This window comes from Hypomesus transpacificus, unplaced genomic scaffold (genome assembly GCF_021917145.1).
Source record: "Hypomesus transpacificus isolate Combined female unplaced genomic scaffold, fHypTra1 scaffold_162, whole genome shotgun sequence".
Taxonomy (NCBI): Eukaryota; Metazoa; Chordata; class Actinopteri; order Osmeriformes; family Osmeridae; genus Hypomesus; species Hypomesus transpacificus.
This window is the reverse complement of record NW_025813726.1, coordinates 181,933-203,058: the sequence shown is the minus strand read 5'-3', so window position 1 is coordinate 203,058 and position 21,126 is coordinate 181,933. Positions and strand designations below refer to the sequence as shown.

Here is a 21,126-nt window from a genome sequence, read left to right as displayed (position 1 = left end):
AACCTCTTGTTTGGAGTGGTCCTCCTTGAAGGTGGTGTGTTGGATGAAGGAGGCTCCACACTGCTGATAGTTCTCTTCTGGGCTGGCCAGGAACTCCACAGCCTCCTTCAGAGTCATGTCTGCCATACTGACTGTAGCGTCCACTCTGCAGAGGCATAGAAAGAGAGAAAAATAGATTAAGATACGTGGGGGGGTGGATATGAAGGGCCACTTGAAAGACAAATGGAGAGAGAAGGGAGAGCAAAGACAGAGAAGGAAATTGGAATGAGGAAAGAGGGGATACAAACATTGACCATTTATTTGAAATAATTAAAGTAAGTAAGAAAGTATTTCTGTAAAAAGTTTTTCTGACATTTATGACATTTACCGAATGACAGTATTTGCTCATTTTATTTGACCTGGTCTTGAGCTTAGGTAAAATCCCCAGAAAATGGTTAGATGTGCAACTCCATCTATAAAATGTAGACACTCACTCTGACTGCTGCTCAGTCTTGGTGGCCTTGGTGACTTCTGTGAGTGAGGTCTTTGTCTCATGATGCGATTGGACAGAGGGTGGCTGGAAAATGCGCGATTGGCTGCTGACCATGAAGCTGTTGCCACTGGTGATGGAGATGTTGGGGTTCTGCGATTCTGCAATTCTTAGACCCTTTGCTCGTTGCTGGAAAACAGACATTAGAAAAAGAATAATAAAACATTTAAGCGTCTTTCAAAATATTGCTTTCAATATCAGACCATGTGTTGGTTACCTGGGGTACAGGGGCAGGCACAGGTGCGAGGCCCAAGGCGGGATCGCTGCGACTCGGCTTGAGCCCATTGGGTGACTGGGGCCAGATTTTGGAATGCATTTCTTGCTCCCATTGGCTGGAGCTGGTGAAATGTTTTCGCCCCACAGACAGAGAACGGCTCTTCTGGACGTTCACCTAGAGAGAGGAACAGGGGCTATTATGGTGGTGTATGGTCCTCAAACACCCATGCACAGCTTTTCTTCCCATGGTCACGGTTATAGAGTGGAAGAGGTCAACAGGGAAAGGGAAACTTGCACAAACTTTAAGGTGTTTATTGCACCAACATAATACAAAAAAAAATACAATGTAGGCTATAATGTACACACCAGGTCAGCTAATACTTATATGCTTGTCGTTTTGCTGCTTGGGGGAAATTCTTTTTAACAAAGTATTTGTTCATTCAACAAGAACAAACATTGAAAATACACTAACTGCAGAGGTGAGTAACACATTCTTTGTTCAAACAAGAGAGACCAAATACACACCAAACCAGAGCTCCTCTCATCTTACTCTTGACATTATGTATGCTATGTTATAGGCTGGCTTACATGCCCATCAAAAGTCACCACAGATTCAATTTACAGCCTCTCAATAACCAAACCAATAATACATTTGCAGAAATATTTGATAATACTAATAAAGATAAAATGCATGAAAGTGTTGTTTTTCAAGACACGTCTTTCCTATGACAAGAAAGGCCTTTCCTACAGAAAAAGACAAAATATTCAAATCCAGCATCTTCATTTAATCTAACAACACTATTAGTCTGCCTTGGAATGTTATTGTAAGACAATACCTGACCACAGGTGGAACATAAGTTCCCACAATGAAGCTCTGTGAGTTCTGACTACACAGCACCTGTTAGACCAGTCTGTCTAAAACCTGGTGCTACTTCAAGTTACTTTTCAGGGATGTTAGGAAGAAATGCAGACCTTAAAAATTGAAAGACTCATAAAAAAAAATTAAAAAAAGAATTATAGTATAAAAAAGGCAATTTCTTCGCTTACACTGATTGGTCAAAGTTTATACAAACTTTAATTTTAAACAATTGAGGATACACTGCAACCAGTTTTTTCATTGTTTGATTGTACTGAAAACTTTGTGAAGTGTGTGAGCGTGAGTGAAAGCGGTTTCATATCTCATGAGCAGAGATAGAACAAATGAACAATGTCGGTATAGACAAAATAGTCTCAAATTCACACAGTTTATCACCCTGGATTGTCTACATCAACCTGCTTGTATCTGTCTGTTGTGTATGATCTCTGTGTATCATTTGAGGCCTTCGTTGACAACTATAAATCCTCTACATTGGCAAGTTCCTGTTTCACCTGGTACTACATATAAAAGAAGCTTGTTATGTCAAATTAACTAGACACATGTTTTCTTACGTCTGAGAAGGAACAAACAATTTGTTGACTTTTGAATCAGTCATATTGATCAAGATTTCCATCCCCCTAATGCTAACAACCTTGGGCTGGAAAGCATGGGTAGCCACAAAATAGACCCAATATGTTAATGCATTTGGTGGCTTATCTGGTTAAATAGTAAATATGGAAATTAGGGGTGGGGGGAAAAGTTGATTCACATTTGAATCGCCATTCAGTCTTCTAGCAATTCACATCGATTCACAAATGTAAAAATTAGTTTTTATTTTAGTTTGTCTTTTTTTATCGAAATAAATCATGAATAAATTTGTTATCGAATCGTGACCCCAAGAATCAAAACGTGAGGTACCAAAAGATTCCCACCACTAATGGAAATGTCTGTATTGCAGCAAGCACGAGCACAGCAGATTAAGGACACACTTACGGTGCGTGTCCACTACAGCGGAGCGGCGGCTTCCAATTCATTTTCAATGAAACCGGGCGTTGACGCTCATGTAGGGCATTGTGGGAGCTTACGCGAGCGTCAACGCCCGGTTTCATTGAAAATGAATTGGAAGCCGCAAGCTGCAATCATCACCCTCTCTAGAAATACCTCAGCTCTATGACAGGTCAGGTCAACCAGCAAAATGAGATCACTCTCCTCAACAGTGGATAATCTGCATTTCAGACTTGACCCTGCCTTATCCTGTCTTTCTCCGGCAACAAATCCAGTTTATCAACCTCCTCTAAATCAAGTGTGGGCAGGTATTAAATAATATTGTGCTTGTTGAGATGTTTCCTTAGATTTGTTAAAAGTTCAAAGGGGGGGTTAAACTAAATGGTGGTGCTGTGTAGGGCTGCAACTAACAATTATTTTAATAATCGATTAATCTGTCGATTCTTTTTTCGATTAATTGATGAATCGGATAAAAAACAAAAACAAAAAAGCAATGATTTCCAACCCTTTAATCAAAAACAGAACTGACTGTGCACATTCACAGTGCAAAAAATCTTCAGAATGTGCACAAACAGGCACACAATTTTGAAAAAGTTATTAATATTAGCGTGAATTTAATGCTATTTTCCAAGAGGGGCAATTTATTTGAGTTTTGTTTAAAACTTTATTGAAAATTGAAAGATTGTGGAAGTAGGCCAGACTTTATTAGAATAATCTGGTGTAGATTTCAGATTTTTTGACACAATTTTGAAAAAGGTTAAGATTTGCGAGGATTAAGATATTTTCAAAGATTAGTGATTTTCTATCATTTTATTTGAAACTTCATTGAAAAAGTAAAGGCTGTGGAAGTATACCAGACATTGTTAAGATACTCTGGTGTCAGTTTGAGGTTTTATATTCCCAAAAATATTATAGAAGTCTACATTTTTCAAATGGGTTGTTTTCACCTGGTCCCGAACGCGATGCTGCAATAGCGTCTTCCGAATGTGAGACGAATGTCGAATATGAAACAAACTTCACCTCGGTCAATTAACACACTGTTTCGATGTATTTAGTGTGAAATGCTCCCACACCTTGGATGACTTGGGTTTCAGAACAACATTACTCAACAACGTCTCTCCGATGGCCTTTCCTCTACCTCCGCTCCGCGCTCAACTAAACTTTCTTTTTTTAATACTCAAAAATTCCCGCGACAAATTGAGTGGCGTACTAATCGCGCGACACAACAAATCGATCATGAAAATCGTTGCCAACACTTTTAATAATCCATTTTAATCTATTTAATCGATTCGTTGTTGCAGCCCTAGTGCTGTGTGAAGAAAACATACACTAGGGTGCTGCTCGAAGAGACCTATATGGAAACATTTCATGCATTTCATGCTTGATTCCCTCGACTAAGATGTAGGTCTCGGATACACAAAGCTACCATTATCACAACAGTTAACTTTTACCCTTCCCATCCTGACAAGCATTTTCAAAGGTGTATTCATAATTTCTCATGTTTTTTAAACATGACTGGTGACTTAAAGAACACAAATAGACAGTGTTTCCCACAAATTAGAAAGCAATTTATAGCGGGGGGCAGGGATTGTTTCATGTCAGGGGCGGGAGGGGAGTTCAAAATAATTTATTCGTTAATAATTCATTACACAGAACTTTGATTCACACCTTCACAAAATCAACAACAAACAAACAATTTCTGCATATGCAGGTAGAAATGCTAGTGCTAAATAAGTATTTAACTGGTCGGCTCCATGATGCCAGGTAAGTAGCTACGGCTCCTGAGACGGCTCACCAAAAGAACGAAGGGAACCCACTTGTCTAGCAGATTAAGACATGTCCGTAGGTACCTGGTGAAAAGTAGCCACAACTTTCCTAGACCTTAAGCTACGGTACTAATGCTGAAGGCTCGCTGATATAGCTGTCTGTCTTACTAGAACGGCGGATGTATGCATCGTTGCTAACGTGTGCTGACGTTGTGACTGTGTGTGTCTGTGAGAGAGTGACAGAGAGATTAGTGTTTTAGCCTAAATTGTGTTTATTATATTTTTTTACAATTCGCAATATGTGGCGGCCAGTGTTGATTCTGTGGCGCACTGCCACAAATTAGTCCGTGTGTGGGAAACACTAAGATATATTTAAGCAATAAGGTACGAGAGGCAGTACTTTATCATCAATAAAGTAAGTGTTCAAGGGTGTTGTTGGCAAACCCTGGAACACGTACTTTATTGACGTTAAAGTACTGCCTCGAGTACAGGGGCGAATCTAGGTTCCCACTTTTGGGGGGGGGGGCTAAGCCCCTAGATAAAACCTATTATTTTTCCTGTGACCCAGCAAAACTAGGGGGGACTGGGGGCATGTTCCCCCAGAAGACATTTTTGAAAATATCCTTTTAAATAGTGTCCTCTAGTGGGTTTTAGGAAAATAAATTAACAAATTTTGATTTAAAATATGAAAGATCTTTTTTTAAATGTTTTTATTATCAAAAAAATTGGGGGGGCTAATGAAACTTTTGGCCTTGGGCCCCAAAATAGGGCTAGATACGCTCATGCTCAAGTACCTTGTTGCTTTTATAATACGGTTACTAGCGACATTATAAATAGTAAATAAATAGTAAGCTGTCTTTAAGCACAAAATAGTTATAGCCAACAAACGTTGTGTATCGCACTTCAGTAGCCGAGAAAAAATAGTCCCATACGTGTGGTTGTTGCTATGCAACAGCATTGTGAACTTCACGTTTTTTAGCTTAGCTAGATTTGGCATTCATATTGCTCGTTTTATAAAAGTTGCCTTTAAAATAACAACAATGACAATAGGACACTTTCAATGAAATTATATTTAATTTAAACATTAGGCCTAAACATTCTAAATCAATCATAAACGTTTCATAGGCACTGGGTATATGCTAGCTAGCTACATATGCTGTAAACTATAGTACAGTACGAATGACTTGGGACTTGATAGACTAACATTAGGCTGTTGTTAAAGATAAATTCCATGTTGTGCTTCTAAGTATATTATATACGTGTGAAATGAGTTCCTGGAAGCATGTGCAAAGCGCTAAAACTTTGTCGCACTGAAATGTGGAGTTAGACCGAAGAACAGTTTCTCTTTCGTTTTCAGATCAGGTTTTAATGGGCGGAACCAAAAAATGCCCTATCTACGTCAGATCACTGAATGGCTCCTCCTGCTGTACTGTTATTGTAGCTTACATCAGCTAGCTAGCTAGCTTCAGTATGTCTCCCACCACCCGCAACTGCATCTTCCCTGGATGCAAGAACTCCAGCTGCGCTGCAACGCCATTTAAGTTCCCTGTTGATAATGAAAGGAAAAATAGGTGGATAGATTTTGTGAAGAGCCACGCTCATGGAAAGCTTTGGATAAACTCCAACAGCCGCCTCTGCGCCACTGACCATTTCACGGCGGACAGTTTAACATGGACCAGAGACAGACGGGGTTCACCAACACACAGCTTCTCTTGCAGCGCGGAGCTGTACCGAGCATCGCCCCCCCCCCCAGGCTGTTCATCCTCCGGTCACACCTGGACCATCCACCGCCGCCAGCAGTTCATCACTCAGTTCTGTGTGCTTTTTTATAATTATACTAAATTACTTTTCCAGAGGTATCTCTGCTATAATTAGTGCAAACCGCTAACTTTATTAGGCTACTTGGTGTAGAATTATGGTATTTTGGTGAAATGGTAGCTAATGTGCTAGAAGTAGTTGGAGAGCTCACTGTCTGCTGTCTCTGCTGTAAATGTTTACTCCTGTGTTACAGCTCAGGGGAATATTTAATTTACATGCATCTGTATGTTTCACTCCTTGAATAAATACATTCTAATTCTATACTGTTTTGTTTGGCTTGACGTAACGTCCATTATCTGGGTTGTAGGTAGCTTACTTGAAAGAGGCAGCGCCTTCCAGTGAAGGGGCCGAGCTTCAGCTCCTTCAGGCGACACACCCCCCCAGTCTCGAACAGAGAAGACTGCTGATTTTCTCACGATTTCAAAGCCTAATTAACGTACTTGTTGGAGTTTTTTTTCATTCGAATTCGGATGGGTGGTTAAGTAAGGGATAATGCCCATCGAGGTGTCCAATATCACCTGATAATGGACGATGCGGAGGCGTTGCTTCCGCGGAGTCCACCTCGAAGGGCATTATCCCACTTATACCATGGTCACTTGCCAACGATTTTTTTTACAAACATTGATTTATGTTTTCAGGCGTTTTGCAAAATAAATCTGACTTTTTTTTTTACGTTAGCCAACTCTGGTATTTTATAGTCCGCTCAGCTCATAGAACCAACAGCGGCTTTCCCTTGGCTGAGCTATTAACCCGAAAGCTAACATTATGCTAGCAATATTCAGAGGCAATAACATTGTGTACGGTTGACAAACAGTAAATATAATTTTACAGTATGCTTGATAATAAGATTTGCTAGCTAACCAGCCATGTCACTGTCCCAAAATCAATATCAAGATTTTCACAGACAAAATCGTCCATATACTTGTACTAGGCTACAGTATGGCTGCAGCCTGTGGAGCGAGTTGAATAGCAAATGGATGAGAGATTACCGCATCAAAGTTGACATTTTCTCCAAACAGTGATTATAATTTGACAGTATGTTTAACAACAAGACTAGCCAGCTATCGAGCCATGTCATTGTCCCCAAATAAAATCAAGATTTTTAAGAAGAAAATATGTGTAGAGTTGCTGCTACTGTCGTGTTGGCCGCAGCCTGTCTGAAGTAGATTGACTAGCGAGGTGAATAGCGAATGGGATGTGAGATGAGCGGTTACGTGACACTGACACACTACATTCAGAAAAGAAACATTTTAGAAATAGGTAAAAAATATTGAAGTCACTCATTGTTGTAAATACAAGTTAGCTTGTTAAAGTCTTTCAAAATTGTAAATGGAGGCTTCGACTCCATCACTGTTGTTATGGTTACTTATTTCAGACACTTTGTACAGGCTCCTGTGTAGCCAGCGGAATAATTTAGAACGGTGAAAAGACAGTTTTGCTGCAATGACCCAGTAGGTGTCCTTTATCACCCGATAATGGACACCCCTGCAGCCAATCAGAATCGAGTATTCACCCAGACCATGGTATAATAACACATTATTCTGTGGTGTGGTGAACTTGAAACTCGTTTTTAATTCCACTTTACAGGATCTTTAACGTTTGCGTATGCTGATTTGGATATCTCTATTAATTGTGCATGCGTGGAAAATGTAGTTTTAGGAAGCCAAGACCAGGTCATGTAATTGCATGGCTACGAAGCTCAAATTAAATGAGTGGATAATAAGCAACTAATGGCTAGACCTGAGCTTCTGTGCAAGGTTTCAGTAGCTAGACCAGCTAGTTAGCACTGATAGCACGGGACAGTGCAATATTGTCGCTCAAAAATCAACCGAATGTTGCTAGTCTAGCTTGCTAACCAATAAACTGCTGAACACGAGTACTTGTAGACACTTGTAGTCTTTTTCTTCAGCAACCTTTTAGTTATATTGAGTGCGCACTAATATGGAACTCTCCCCTTTAAAGTAAATGGGCATTCAGTACTTTATCGCTCAATAAAGCACACCCCGTGACTCCCTTTCAACCAATCAGAATGCTTGATTTCATCTACCCGTATTATAACAGGAAATACCATGGAGCAAAGCAATATACAGTTACTCGATGGAAAGTCCTGAACTTGACCTGGCAAGTATAAAGTACGACTTTGGCTTAACATGAATGAAGGATAGTTGGTGATTTGGTTTACCGCTTTGTTGCTGGCTCCTTTTCCCGAAGAGTTGCTCCTGCTGAAAGTGCCATTGGCTTTTGAAGGAGAGAACTTGAAGGAACCAAACTCTGCAAACATAGACAAACTCTGAGGACCTGGAGAGGAAGAAGAGTAGGGGAGAGAGGGGTCGTGCTTTATGAAATACATAAGGAAAAACAAATATTTGTACCATTCCTAATCCATCAACTATTATTTTGAAGGATAGCACCCTTTATAGCCTTGGGTAGGTAAGTTAAAGTATGGCATAATATATGTTGACACAATAAAAAGATCCGACAGATCCAATGTCCCACCCATATGTGTGTGTTTGGTTGAGTGTAATTCTCACCATGACTCTGTAGTAACCAAACACACAAACACACAGATGCAAATTTAAAGTCTGCTGTTCATCAGGCCAGACTGTCTCCAATTGAATGGGACAGACAGGCAGTCACTTTAGTTTACTGAATTGGTTTGTCAATCTGCATGTCCTGCAATAACTAAATCAGTCCGTCATAAATCTTGTCTGTAGGAATGAGTCATTGAGAACACGAAGCACCTAGGCTCTATTTAATCACACTAGGGCGTTGGTCTGTCTGGGGACTGCATCTTTAGCAAATACCGTTCTCCTAATAACACAGAACCATGCAGGGGAGAAAGAGTGCACTATACATTATTTTAACACTAATTGTAATTTTAGAAACATACCTATCTACACACTCCTACACCAGTCTTAGAGGAGGTGAAAGCATGCCAAACTACAATCTAATATATGCAAGTCCCTCAGGCATGAAGTGTCATGTTCTGCAACAAGTGCACATTTTAGGTTACAACGTATTTGTATAAACATCTATTTGTCTGTCTGTCACATGGACATGCACCCCAGAAAACAGCATGTCTGGGCAACATGTTTAATCGATTAAACATGCATTTCAAAAGTCTTCATACATAGATTTGAGGTTTTATGGTCTACATGAGACATGCATTTGTACAGTCATATGCACTTTTTGTCATATTTGCCAAAGTAACTTACATTCTTGATAGCAACTAATATATATAAAGGTTTGACGGTAATATGAAATCATTCCCACATCTGTGAGCGTCGCAATACTGTAATAAACACGACCAATCTTTGGGGCTGTCGACCAATCTGTCTACATACGTACCTATCTGCGCGCACTCTGCCCCTCCACAATGCTCCATACTGTAGTTTTGTGGGAGTGGCTTTGAAGGGAGCTAAAATAGCTAGCTTCGCGCAACTTGCCTACCCTGACTTTAAGTTAGATATTTGCAGGGAACTATAGGGAAAATCCCAGAGTGCCAAGCAATCTGGGACGATAACAATACTGTCCAGCTTTCCAACGTTGTTGGAATACAGGGAATGTTTTCAAAACTACAGGGACCTATTTGAAGTTTTTTAAATGACGCACCTTAGCGCACACTCAACATGCTATCAGTATATCTTACTTGCTGGTGAGAGGGATCCGTTCTTCCCTTGTTTCGACTTGCTCCTCTTAATGGTATGAACTTGATCCAGAACCCGTTGTTGCCCAGACCGAAGCTTACTATCCGAAGGCAGTGCAAGCGACGTGTCCTCTACATTACCGATGGACCTTGCCGAACGCAACGGCTCCAGCGTCATCTTACCAATTGGTCGGTAGGTAACAATTTGTTGGACACTATGGTATAAAAAAATTCACCCACACGTTCTGCAGTCGTAGAAATGTACGTTCTGCGTTACTACACTGTCTGGTCTCCGCCTGGTAGGGTAACATGTGTTCTCTTACCTATAAAGAGCCACACCCATGGGACCGCGCCCCAGTGAGAGATAATTTCACAGGGAGGTGCGAAGTGTGAGGAAAGCATAAACACACATAACAGGTTATAAATGGTATGAGTCAAAAATAATATGTTTAAGGACTCAATTCAAAATTATATCCTAAAACTTGTCTATCCAATTCACAATTTAGGGGGCCACTGTCCTACCATGTTATAACCTACTACCCAGCTAACAAGGGGTTTAGTTTTTTCACTATGTATGCTTCATGTTTTGGCTCCTTGCAAAGTTTGGGACTACCTCGTTGTTATGATCAGTGACCTATGCTCTTTTGTAACGCTCTCTCTTGGAAGTCGCTTTGGATAAAAGCGTCTGCTAAATGCATAAATGTAAATGTAAGGGACGTCCTGGGGACGTTCCTATTTGGTCCCTATAGGTTATACCGTGACGTTATCCTTAGGACGTCCTCAGGACGTCCTAAGACGTTCTTTGGACGTTAGTAAAGTTCCTAAAAGGTCACTATTTAGTCAGTTCTAGACATTTATTTTTAAACCTTCAGGGGTTGGTTGGTTATGATACAACGTTATGTTAAAAACTTTTGGGGGACATTCGGGGGACATTCGGGACATTCCAGGAACGTCCCTGGTTGGTTATGATACGACATTATGTTAAAAACTTTTGGTGGGTTCCAGAACGTCATTCGTTGGTCATAATGTAACCATCTAAATTCCGAACGGATATTTTCGTTTGTGTGTCATTCTGTGATGTGACTTGCTCGTGCTATAGCCTACTGTCACTCCGGAAACTGTACAGTATTAAATCAGTTGTTTATGTATGGTACCGATAAGTTGCATTTTAGCAAAGTAATGCATTATAGGTATAAATAATTTGGGGATGTACCATCACTGAAACAAAACATCTAAACTGGATCCAGCCTATCCAAGCACCAGCTGTGTCTCTAGAAGTGTTCCATACTAGCCTATTACAGCACATCTCTCGCGGACGTCACCGCTCGTGACGTGAACCCTGTTGTTGAGTGAAGAAGCCGTTGAGTATGGAAGGCCTAGTGGGCAAGTAATAAGACTCCCCCGTGTGTCAACCACGCGTAATGAACGCCGACTTGGCATGCAAAGTCGGCGTCTTTTGCGCCTTGTTTGACACGGCCCCGTCTCAACCACGCAAATTTTTCGCTTCAAATTGAACCGTGCCACGTGTGAACGCCAACTGTGCCAAAACGTCTGAAATCTCGTTTGTGTACAGACGTCAATTTTTGACGTGTACAGACGTCAAAAACTGACGGTTGTACACATCCGTTTTTTATGGAAGGCCCAGTGGGCAAGTAATAAGACGCCCCCGTGTGTTAACCACGCGTAATTAACGCCGACTTGGCATGCAAAGTCGGCGTCTTTTGCGCCTTGTTTGACACGGCCCTGTCTCTATGGCGAGCGGAAAGGGACATTCCTAGGCTTACCAGGAGAAGGAGCAGCCTAACCATACGTCGCCGCCAGACCGTGTGGATTTTTTGAATGGAAGTGAATGGGACTGCAAATGAGAGACTGGCGGCGACGTGGCGGCGACGGCATGTAAGGAACGTCTACCAGCGGCGACGCATGTTCGTATGGAAGGCCTAGTGGGACAGTATGCAGTGACAGGACAGTATGTACAGTGACAGGACAGTATGTACAGTGACAGGACAATATGTTCAGTGACAGAACTGTATGTACAGTGACAGGACAGTATGTCCAGTGACAAGATAATATGGACAGTGACAGGACAGTATGCAGTGACAGGACAGTATGTTCAGTGACAGGACATTATGAACAGTGATTGGAGGTAGCAGTTATGAAGTGACAGGTTCTTGTGCCAATATATTGTGATGCCAATTTGTTGAGCAGTCATCTTCCTTGTATAGACCTACAAAAGTGAAATACACAGCCAATAAATAAAGGTTCATCGGCTGTCCTCACATTCACACACTGTTGTCCTTATACTTAACAGATCATCTATGATGTCCCAAAGGCCCAACTCCTTCTCAGGTCACCTTCTGGTAGCAACCTTGCAGGTGGGTTTCACTGTGCAACCAGGCCTACTGAAGCTGCTGCTGGGGCTGATTGGAATGGCACACTAGGACTTGCAGATGACCTGAAATACATTTTTCTTTCTGCTGTGTAAGATGTAGGCCCACTGCTTTTAATTTTAGTTGAACGCTGTTAAACACTGCCATGGTCAGCAAACACTAGCCATGGCTCTACAGAAAGGATACTGTTCACAGCTGTATGAGTCAATAGGACATTACCATTACCTGAATGACTTGTAGTGACCGGAAGGCTATGCCTGCTTTGATGATGGCATAAACCATGTTAGATTGTTGCTTTTATGTGCACTGTTTGGGTCTCCTTTCTCTGTCTTCTGTTTCTGTGTCTTTGGTTCTGTTGCAGGTTGGCAGGCAGGTAGAGGAGCTGTGATTGCTGCAGGGGCACACCTGTGACCTGTGCCTTGGTCCTTAATAAGCTGTGCCCTAACAAGCTGGGTCTCTCCATTACTAGCAGGAACATCATTACTGTTTGCTTTTTAGTTTGTAATGATTCTCTACACTCGACACTTGCACTGATCCCACACCCATTCCCTACACTACTAATTTACCAACCGTTTCTTTGTAAACACTTTTTATTAAATAAATACATGTTTATTCTTATTACCGTGGCTTGTCACTTCTTGAAGTTCTTATCTAAATCTTCTTATGAATCCAGTTCTGACAGCATTAAACAAGCACTGGTTGGCTACACACCTCATGCCAGGCTTATACAAATGTGTGTATTGGCACTTTGAAAGGTTTAGTGTAGGCTACTACCTTTTGTGAATGAATACATTCAACGTTTGTATAGTGACCTGTATCCATTTACGACATGTCTAGCACCTTTACTTTAAGGAAAATACTATATTTTGACTATCTTTCTATCCCCTTGTCCTCCCCCAGCACCAAGGGTGTTCCCAGAGGCCAACACCTGTGAAATACCCCTGAGACTGCCCATACACACAACCTATGTACAGTTCAAACAGTACATGAAGTCTGGGATAATACAGTCACCCACCTTTGGGCAGGCATGATGTCACGGCCACAGCTGCCACGGTCCCCCTTTTTGGTTTTGCCCTGCCCTACCGCGTCCCTGTGTCTGCCATTGTCTTCACCTGTGTCTCGTTGAGTGGTTTCAGTTCTGGTTTGTATTATCATGTCCACCTGTGTCTTAGGGTTAGGGTTAGGGTCTGTGTATTTTAGGTTCCTGTTTTGTGTCCTGTTTTGGGTTAGGGTTAGTTCCTGTTTTGTGTCCAGTCTTTGTCTTGTCCTTACCTTTGTTAACGTGAGTACCCTGACCAGTGCCAGTCTTTCTTAGTAGCATTGGCTTCTGAGTGTAGGTGGCAACCTACAGATATTACAGTTGGACTTACAAAAATGCCTATTATAATTCGTTAAACTTCTCTGTAATCAATGCATCTGCAGTCGTAATCCTGAATGGAAGTTTTGTTAAAATCTAGTATTTTTCACCTCTTTACCAAGACACTGTAGCCTAATGATGGTACATTGTGTTAGTTTGGAGTATGTTATTAGGCTGAATGTAGGGGAAAGTGTATTACATGAGAAGGAAATAAACAAACAAACAAAGATTAGGGTGTGATTTTCCAGAAAATGAAAATGGTGTTACCCATATAGATGGTGTCACTAAAGGGTCAATGACCTGAACGTCAGGTCACCTCATAAAAGTAGAGGGCGCATTGCGTAATTTGTTATGGAAAATTATCCCTAGTGAGCGGGCACTGTGAAGATAAATAAAAGTTATCACAATTATTTTATTAGTAGCCTAACACTGCATTGCGAGAGCAGCTCTTTTGTGTTTTTCTGCAGACAGTGAGAACTTGGGTTGGACATCTTTGAACAGTGCTAGTTCATGACTATACCATATCAAGCTTGATTGTCTATTCGCCTACCATTTAGTTAGCTGACGATTAGCAGCGTACGATATTTTGTGTTAACTGGGTTCATAGGAAGATTAGATTGATACTTTATTGCTCCAGAAGTAAATGAAGGAAGTGGCAAGCCACATGACTATGGATAACAGTGTATTTATTCAATAGAAAGTGCTTACAACAAAACGGTTGTATGTGACGGTCATTCAAATCAGTAGTGTAGGGAATGGATGTGGGATCAGTGCAAGTATAGAGAATCATTACAAACTATAAAGCAAACAGTGATGATGTTCCTGCTAGTAATGGAGATAAAACATTTAAAGACACTTGTTAGACACATATAAGAACCGTATATGTGTTTATACTCATACATATAATATGGATACTGTTATATGGATGAAAGAATTCTTTCATCGCAAGAAAGTTGGAATAAGAGCTTGTATTTGTGTGGTTGTATCAGGGTTCAAGTTATCAAGTGATCAAGTTATTCAGGGATACTTTATGGGAATACAGTAAAAGCTCCTGTGATTCTAGAGGTTACCCCTTATCTTGAATATGCGTTTCAAAATGAAAGCTGGTGGAAAGTTGGCGTCCGTCACAGGGTTCTCACAGGGACAAGTTATTCCTTAGGCTAGGCTACTTCTCAGCGTTAGAAATACAAGATGTTGTGAAATGGACAAATTGTATGTGGACAAAGCCAACTTCAATCCATAATTGCATTCACTCTTTATTAGGGTCCTCCGTCAGGCTATTCCACTGAATGGGTGACATTTCTGTCCCCAGGACATTATATGTATAAAAATGCATGAAAATTAACTCTAAAATAAATGTTCTTATTAAGCAAAGTGTCCTGCACATTAAGCTAAATGCAAATTTAAAATTTATAATTAAAAACATTCATAAAAACTACATAGAACACAAAAAAATGCATTTGTTGCATGTCCCCCCTCTTTATCGCTATACTGCATCATGAAATATAATGATTAAAAACCTTCAGAAACCGTTGTGTGACTTTATATCCAATCTATGCTTTAAAAAAATCATCACGAGAAACCCATAATATTTTATATAAAATACACATTTTAGTCGTGTCCCTAGGTTTTCACTCAGTCCTGTTACCCTAAAACATTTTTCCCGCCAAAGACCCATTTTCAACAGGAAGTTGAATCATCTGAATCTTCTGAAGGCAATGGGAAGACCAAAAGTAAGTCCTCTCATTTTCTTTTCTGTAAATTTGATGATATTGCAGCTATGTCTGAGAAGGTAAATCTCAACGTACTGTCCTGTTACCTAAATTATTTGTTATGTTATTTGTTTATTTTAAATATATACATTTTAGGTAAATCACTAGAATTTGCTCAGTATCCTAATGGTATTAGCATGTATGCCATGTGGCTACATTGCAAATCATAACAGGACTGAGTAACAGTAACAGGAGTGAGTAGCATCCTCTGGTGTATGGATGTATTAGTGTGAATATTAGTTTATGCAATACAATTTACTAAATGTTTAAGTTTTACAGTTACTTAAGTTGTGCACGTATCAGTTTTATAATGTGAACCATGCTTACAGGGAGCCAATCCACCACTAAGTGCTGCAGAAAAGCAGCGACTCTATCGCACCCGACGCGATGCAGACCCAGAGAGGAGACAGAAATATTTAGACATAGAATGCGAAAAATACAGGGAGAACCTCGAGTCAGGCAGGAAGAAATTGATCAATGACCTTAGTGAGAGAGTAAAGCGCAGATGCCGCAGAAAGTGGAGGGAGACTTACCATAGGACCAAGAACAGAAAAGAAGCCCTTCAACACCTTGTCACCCCTCCAGACAGCCTCCAGCTATCACCAGAGCAAGCTGTACATCCACAGCCAAGCACTTCAGGTCTACTTTATGAACTGAATCATGTGCCAAAGACAATGTTCTAGACCAGGGGTTCCCAATCCTGGTGCTCGGGCCTCCCTGCCCTGCATGTTTTAGATGTTTCCCTGCTCCAACACACCTAATTCAATGAATGGTCGTTATCCAAGACTGATAACAACCATTCATTTGAATCAGGTGTGTAACAACCATTCATTTTAATCAGGTGTGTTGGAGAAGGTAAACATCTAAAACATGCAGGGCAGGGAGGCCAGGATTGGAAACCCCTGTTCTAGAGGGATTAGGGTTAGTGAAAATATAGATGATTGTGTGTGCATCTTCAGACAAAACATATTTTAAGATATGTTAGTGCAAGTTACTTTCAGTTAAAATATCTCAAAAATGTATTTTAGTTTGGGACAAGCTTAAGCATTGTCTGTGAAACCGGGGGTATGAATTTAGCCATTAGGTCATAGAGGTCCAATTAACAATCTAACAGTATGTTTTCCTAACTATTCCAATGTGTAATTTATTGTGATGCATGTGTTTTTTTAGGCAACATAATCAAGGGCAGAGAAGAATTCGAAAAACACGAAAGAAGCTTCATAAACAAATACAAGAACTAAAGGTTCTGTTGAAAAAAGAAACACAACAAACACAAAAGTACAATGTGACAAACCCTGACTGTCACTTATTACGAAGGTCCACAGGACGCAGGCTAATCAAATGAATGACTATGCAGAGGCAGATGTATAGCAAAATCCAGAACGGTTTATTTAATAAATATCTAGTCGCTGATGTTGAATGAGATTACAGAACAATAATTCACACATACATTCACACACTGCCATCAAAGTAGCTCCCCACCACGGTATACAGGCCACGAGTAACCAGTAAACAGTCTGACAAACCAATCCCCAATGAAAGCAGCACTATCTGGATTAACACACTACAAATCACTCCATTTAAGTGAACTAACAGAATCCAGAACAATGTGAGTCAAGGCTCAAACACACTCGACACAATAGTGTTTGGGGATCTCAAAAACACACAAAATGTCAGACAATAAATTCACTGGACCTAATGTATCCAGAGGGTGGTAACACCCAGGTGGCAGTTAACCAAAAAGGACACACATTCATACAAACAAAGGTAAACAAAAACCCAAAAGAAATATGTATTGGTGGTTCTCTCACAACCTATAAATCCAAACAAATTAATGTAAGGGAAAACAGTGGTCAACCACTTCGCTATGCGTGTCTTTCCTGCTAAAACACAAAATACATCAGGTTCAGACTGATCTGATACACATTACACATAATATTTACCATAACAACCTTTACATAATTAAGAAAGAAATACACAACTAAAACCCTATACCTTAGTCAGGCTTCCCACACACAAACCTCAGCCAATGCGCCAGCACACAAGCAACGCGCCGTCTGCAATGACAGATTTAAATGTCGCGTTAACAAGCGCTTTTGTAAGCGCTACATAAAAAATATAAATCGAAACCTACCAGTGTTCTTCCAGCGACACACAACCACGGGCACCACGCGTCAAACAATTCAAAACGACTTAGTTCAGGCGGAAACTGCGTATTTATACACCCCACCCATTAGAGGGCGTGTGCCCAACGCGCTGCAAGTCAGCCCTACCACAAAAAGAAAAAACTCCAGCGCATTAAAAAGAAAAATGCATCTCCACGCACAAAGGTGAACAAACAGTTGAGACAGCTTCCAAATGTGGCCATTCGTAAGACTCTTTTGTTTCATGAAGCTCTGGTGGAGGAAATCCGAAACAAGTACAAAAATGCACAGGGGGAGAGAGAAAAGCAAATTATTTCAAAAGTGATAATAGGATAATGCAACGCTTTGCCCTAAATTCATTGGGCTTTTCAACTAAAAGATGCAAAAATGAGAAGAATAAGGTCAACTACATATACCAACGGAAGCGGAACAACAGAGTTGCAGATGGTCTGATAAACAGAGTGAGGGATTTTTACTCGAGGGATGATGTGAGTCGCATCACAACTGGGAAGAGGCAGACCCTCACTCAGAAGAAAAGCAAAAAGCAAAAACGGTTCCTTTTGGATACCATGAGAAACTCAATAAAAACTGCTGGAACAGCTCAACCTGCTGCTGCTCAGGTTTAAGAGACACACTTTTAACATAAAAAATCTGTTTACCCACTACAGGGCATTGAGACAAAACTTAAAAGCACATGAATGCGTAATTTGTTTGACTTTGATGATGTTGACTTTTCAGAAAATTACCTCTGCAAGTACACACAGAAATACAGGCAGTCCACTTCGGAGCATCACATCAGCAGGCAACCATGCACACAGGTGTGCTTGCAATGTGAATGCAACCCCTCGCCTAATGTGCTTCTGCACAGTGTCACCCTCAAGAACGAAGGGCCCACCAGCAATCTGGCAGCAATCTGGCAGCCACGGGAAGGGTGCCCCGGATGGTGTGGGAGGGGCCCTGAAGAGGAGGGCTGACGGTCTAGTCAGCCAAGGAAGAGACATTCCGGATGCTGCTGAGCTGTTTTTTGTCAGCGAAGAAGCAGTTGATAAAGCAGTTTCTGAGATGCCCAATGATGTGCCACCAGTTCCATCCACTATGAGGATCCATCAGGTAGTGTCCCAAGCCCATGGAGAACTGATATACAGGGACGTCAGCTGCTTGTGCACAGCAACACAAAATCTGAACTGCCGGTGCTTTAATGCAAAGCATTTCAAGTTCAGCAGTAAGCAAACAGCTCCCATGGCCCCCACAGTGACAGAAGTTCAGTGGCAAAGTCCTGAAGTTGTTGGCAAATGGTGTGTGCTGAAGTACGATGGTGATATGTACCCTGGTGTCATCACAGATACAAGTGAAATACATGTTGAGGTCCGTTTTATGCAGAAGATTGGGGTCAACAGATTTTTCTGGCCAGCACGCGATGACATCCTTTGGTACTTGTTTGAGGACATTGTGTGCATCATCCCACCCACACGTGCAGTCACAGGTCGTCACATGGAAATTGAGAGCGAAGTCTGAACCAAACTAGACGGCTTTTTAGAAAAGGTCAGGCAAGTGGTTTTAATTAATTGAGTGCAATTCTAGCTAAAACACTGTTGGATGGAGTTTCTGCAACTCAATATGTTTTGTTTTGTAGATGAAGATGAAGAGAACCCAGGAGTCAGACACACCCACCATGGCCTGCTGATGGGGAAGAGTGGCTCTCCATTCTCTCTGTTTCTCCTTCTCACTCTTTCCATCCCCCTGCTTAGGTCGCTGCCCCCGCAACCCGATCCCCGGACAAGCGGTAGATGACGGACGGACTCTTTCCATCTTTTTTGCTGTGACAAGCACATTCCTCCAAAATCTCTCTCACACACATAAACTATGCACACTCACAGACATAAACAAACTCTCTCACACACACACACTAACGCACATTCCTGTTACACAACGTTCATTCCTGTTACGCAATGTTTAATTCCTGTTACGCAATGTTTCATTCCTGTTATTAAATTGTTTTTCTTATCCAATAGTTAATTAATTAAATGATAAAAAAATAAAAAACTTCAGGTTTGGTTTTCCTTTCAAATGAAAAAGTGGCTTAGCATTTATTTATTTTTACACCTTGTGTGCATATATAGTGATTTCTTTGGACAAAAATACATTATTTAAAACTGCAAAAAAAACTCTTTAAAATAAACACTTTTGTAAGAGGAAAACAAAGAAATGAGTTGGCATCGCGTTTAAACTTGCTTTTTAAAAGACACATGAGTTTTGGTAACAGGACTGAGAAAAATGCATCCATCTCCCGCTTTAAAACATTGTAAAAAACAATGTAAAAAATAATGTTACCCGAGATTAACCGATTTACATTGTGAACAGTGAAATGTGTGTGTTATTAGATTCAGTGTTGAAAAAAGTAAAAAAATGAAGTTACATTTTTAAAGGTTACTACAAGGAAATGTCACCCATTCGGTGGAATGGCCTATTATTAGGGTTCCTCCGGTAGGAGGGAACCTATTGTTATTGTTGGTATTCTATTTTTTTTAGGGTTCCTCCGGTAGGAGGGAACCTATTGTTATTGTTGGTATTCTTATTAGGTTCCTATTGTTATTGTTGGTATTCTTATCAAGGTTCCTATTGTTATTGTTGGTATTCTTATTAGGTTTCTCCGGTAGGAGGGAACCTATTGTTATTGTTGGTATTCTTATTATTCTTATTATTTTTCTTCTCCTTGCGCCCCAATATCTCAAAAAGTCCCTTGTCATAGATTTTATAATTTAGCACATTGATACTACATCCAAGTGGGTACCCCCACACCAAATATGGGCCACATCGGACCATAGGGGGCGCCACAGGTCATGCCCAAAAGTCACATTTTCAAAGTGATTGCATTTCCATCCCATTGCTTCAATTCTTCTGAAACTTGGTGTGCATGCCTCATGGAACAAAAAAGCCTCAAAGACCCATAAGGTCCGCCATGATGGATTTTCCTGTACATTGATAATTTTGGAAAACCTTCAAAATTCCTCTTCTCTTGAACCAAAGGTCTAATTGACTTGAAATTGACGTATTGAGAAATGTTACTTAAGGCAATTGAATCAAGTACAAAATGGCTGAAAGGCGTGTATTTATGTAAATGTCCACATTGCCTCAATATGTTTGTGTCACTAAATCAAATGTATTTTTGAAGGATGGTTCAAACCTAAAAGGCTTTACGGTGACATGCCTCTGAAGTACCATGCAAAGTTTTACCTTGATATGTCAAAATATGACTGAATTACAGTTGTTTGAACTTGGACCAAATCTAACAATGGTCGCCATTGGAGAAACAGCTTTTTTTATTATCCAGTTATTGAACTTTGTGTATTCCATGCCTGGGAATTGCTCAATTGGCTGATATGTTGTGCTGGTAAGCAAAGGGTTGTAGGTTCAAAACCAGTCAGAGGCATAGTTTTTTATTTTTTATTCTGACAAAACGGTTTCTAGTCTTCCGATAAATCCTCCGGTTGTAAAACATAGCAATGCGTGTTTATTTGAGCCCATCACACCGCTCCAATCGTCTGTTTAGCGAGACTGTGTAAACCACTGCAAAACAAGCCAGGTTCACCACAGTAGCTAGCTACTGGAGGTCAGATGGCTGAGCCG

The 21,126-nt window shown here is 40.7% G+C and overlaps 2 protein-coding genes across 5 annotated transcripts in view; one reads left to right on the top strand and one right to left on the bottom strand.

The window, feature by feature from the left end:
• The window catches only part of LOC124489025 (plakophilin-1-like), a 35,622-nt gene extending 25,211 nt beyond the window's left edge, over window positions 1–10,411 (bottom strand). Inside the window, exons 1-5 of one of the 4 annotated variants that reach the window (XM_047051632.1) lie at window positions 9,840–10,411; window positions 8,373–8,488; window positions 747–920; window positions 474–658; window positions 4–145 (exon numbers count right to left, since the gene is read on the bottom strand). In XM_047051632.1, coding sequence (XP_046907588.1) covers window positions 4–145; window positions 474–658; window positions 747–920; window positions 8,373–8,488; window positions 9,840–10,014 — 792 coding nt within the window. In that variant the 5' untranslated portion in view covers window positions 10,015–10,411. Of the gene's footprint in view, window positions 1–3; window positions 146–473; window positions 659–746; window positions 921–8,372; window positions 8,489–9,405; window positions 9,507–9,538; window positions 9,599–9,839 lie in introns of those variants that run through there. The other 3 variants (XM_047051631.1, XM_047051635.1, XM_047051634.1) reach the window with 3 other exon arrangements.
• Window positions 10,412–13,425: 3,014 nt separating this feature from the next.
• LOC124489033 lies at window positions 13,426–19,877 on the top strand. Its single transcript, XM_047051649.1, has 4 exons — window positions 13,426–15,994; window positions 16,526–18,119; window positions 18,238–19,041; window positions 19,133–19,877. Exons 2-3 carry the CDS (start codon window positions 17,835–17,837, stop codon window positions 19,012–19,014), a joined length of 1,062 nt encoding a protein of 353 aa, XP_046907605.1. The 5' UTR covers window positions 13,426–15,994; window positions 16,526–17,834; the 3' UTR covers window positions 19,015–19,041; window positions 19,133–19,877.
• Window positions 19,878–21,126: the final 1,249 nt, after the last annotated feature.

What these genes read in the sequence shown, in the direction of transcription:
- LOC124489033 (XM_047051649.1), top strand. Translation starts at nt 17,835, where the DNA reads ATGCAACGCTTTGCCCTAAATTCATTGGGCTTTTCAACTAAAAGATGC. An exon ending in CTCAACCTGCTGCTGCTCAG is followed by an intron (nt 18,120 to 18,237) that starts GTTTAAGAGACA and finishes TTGACTTTTCAG; the next exon opens with AAAATTACCTCTGCAAGTAC.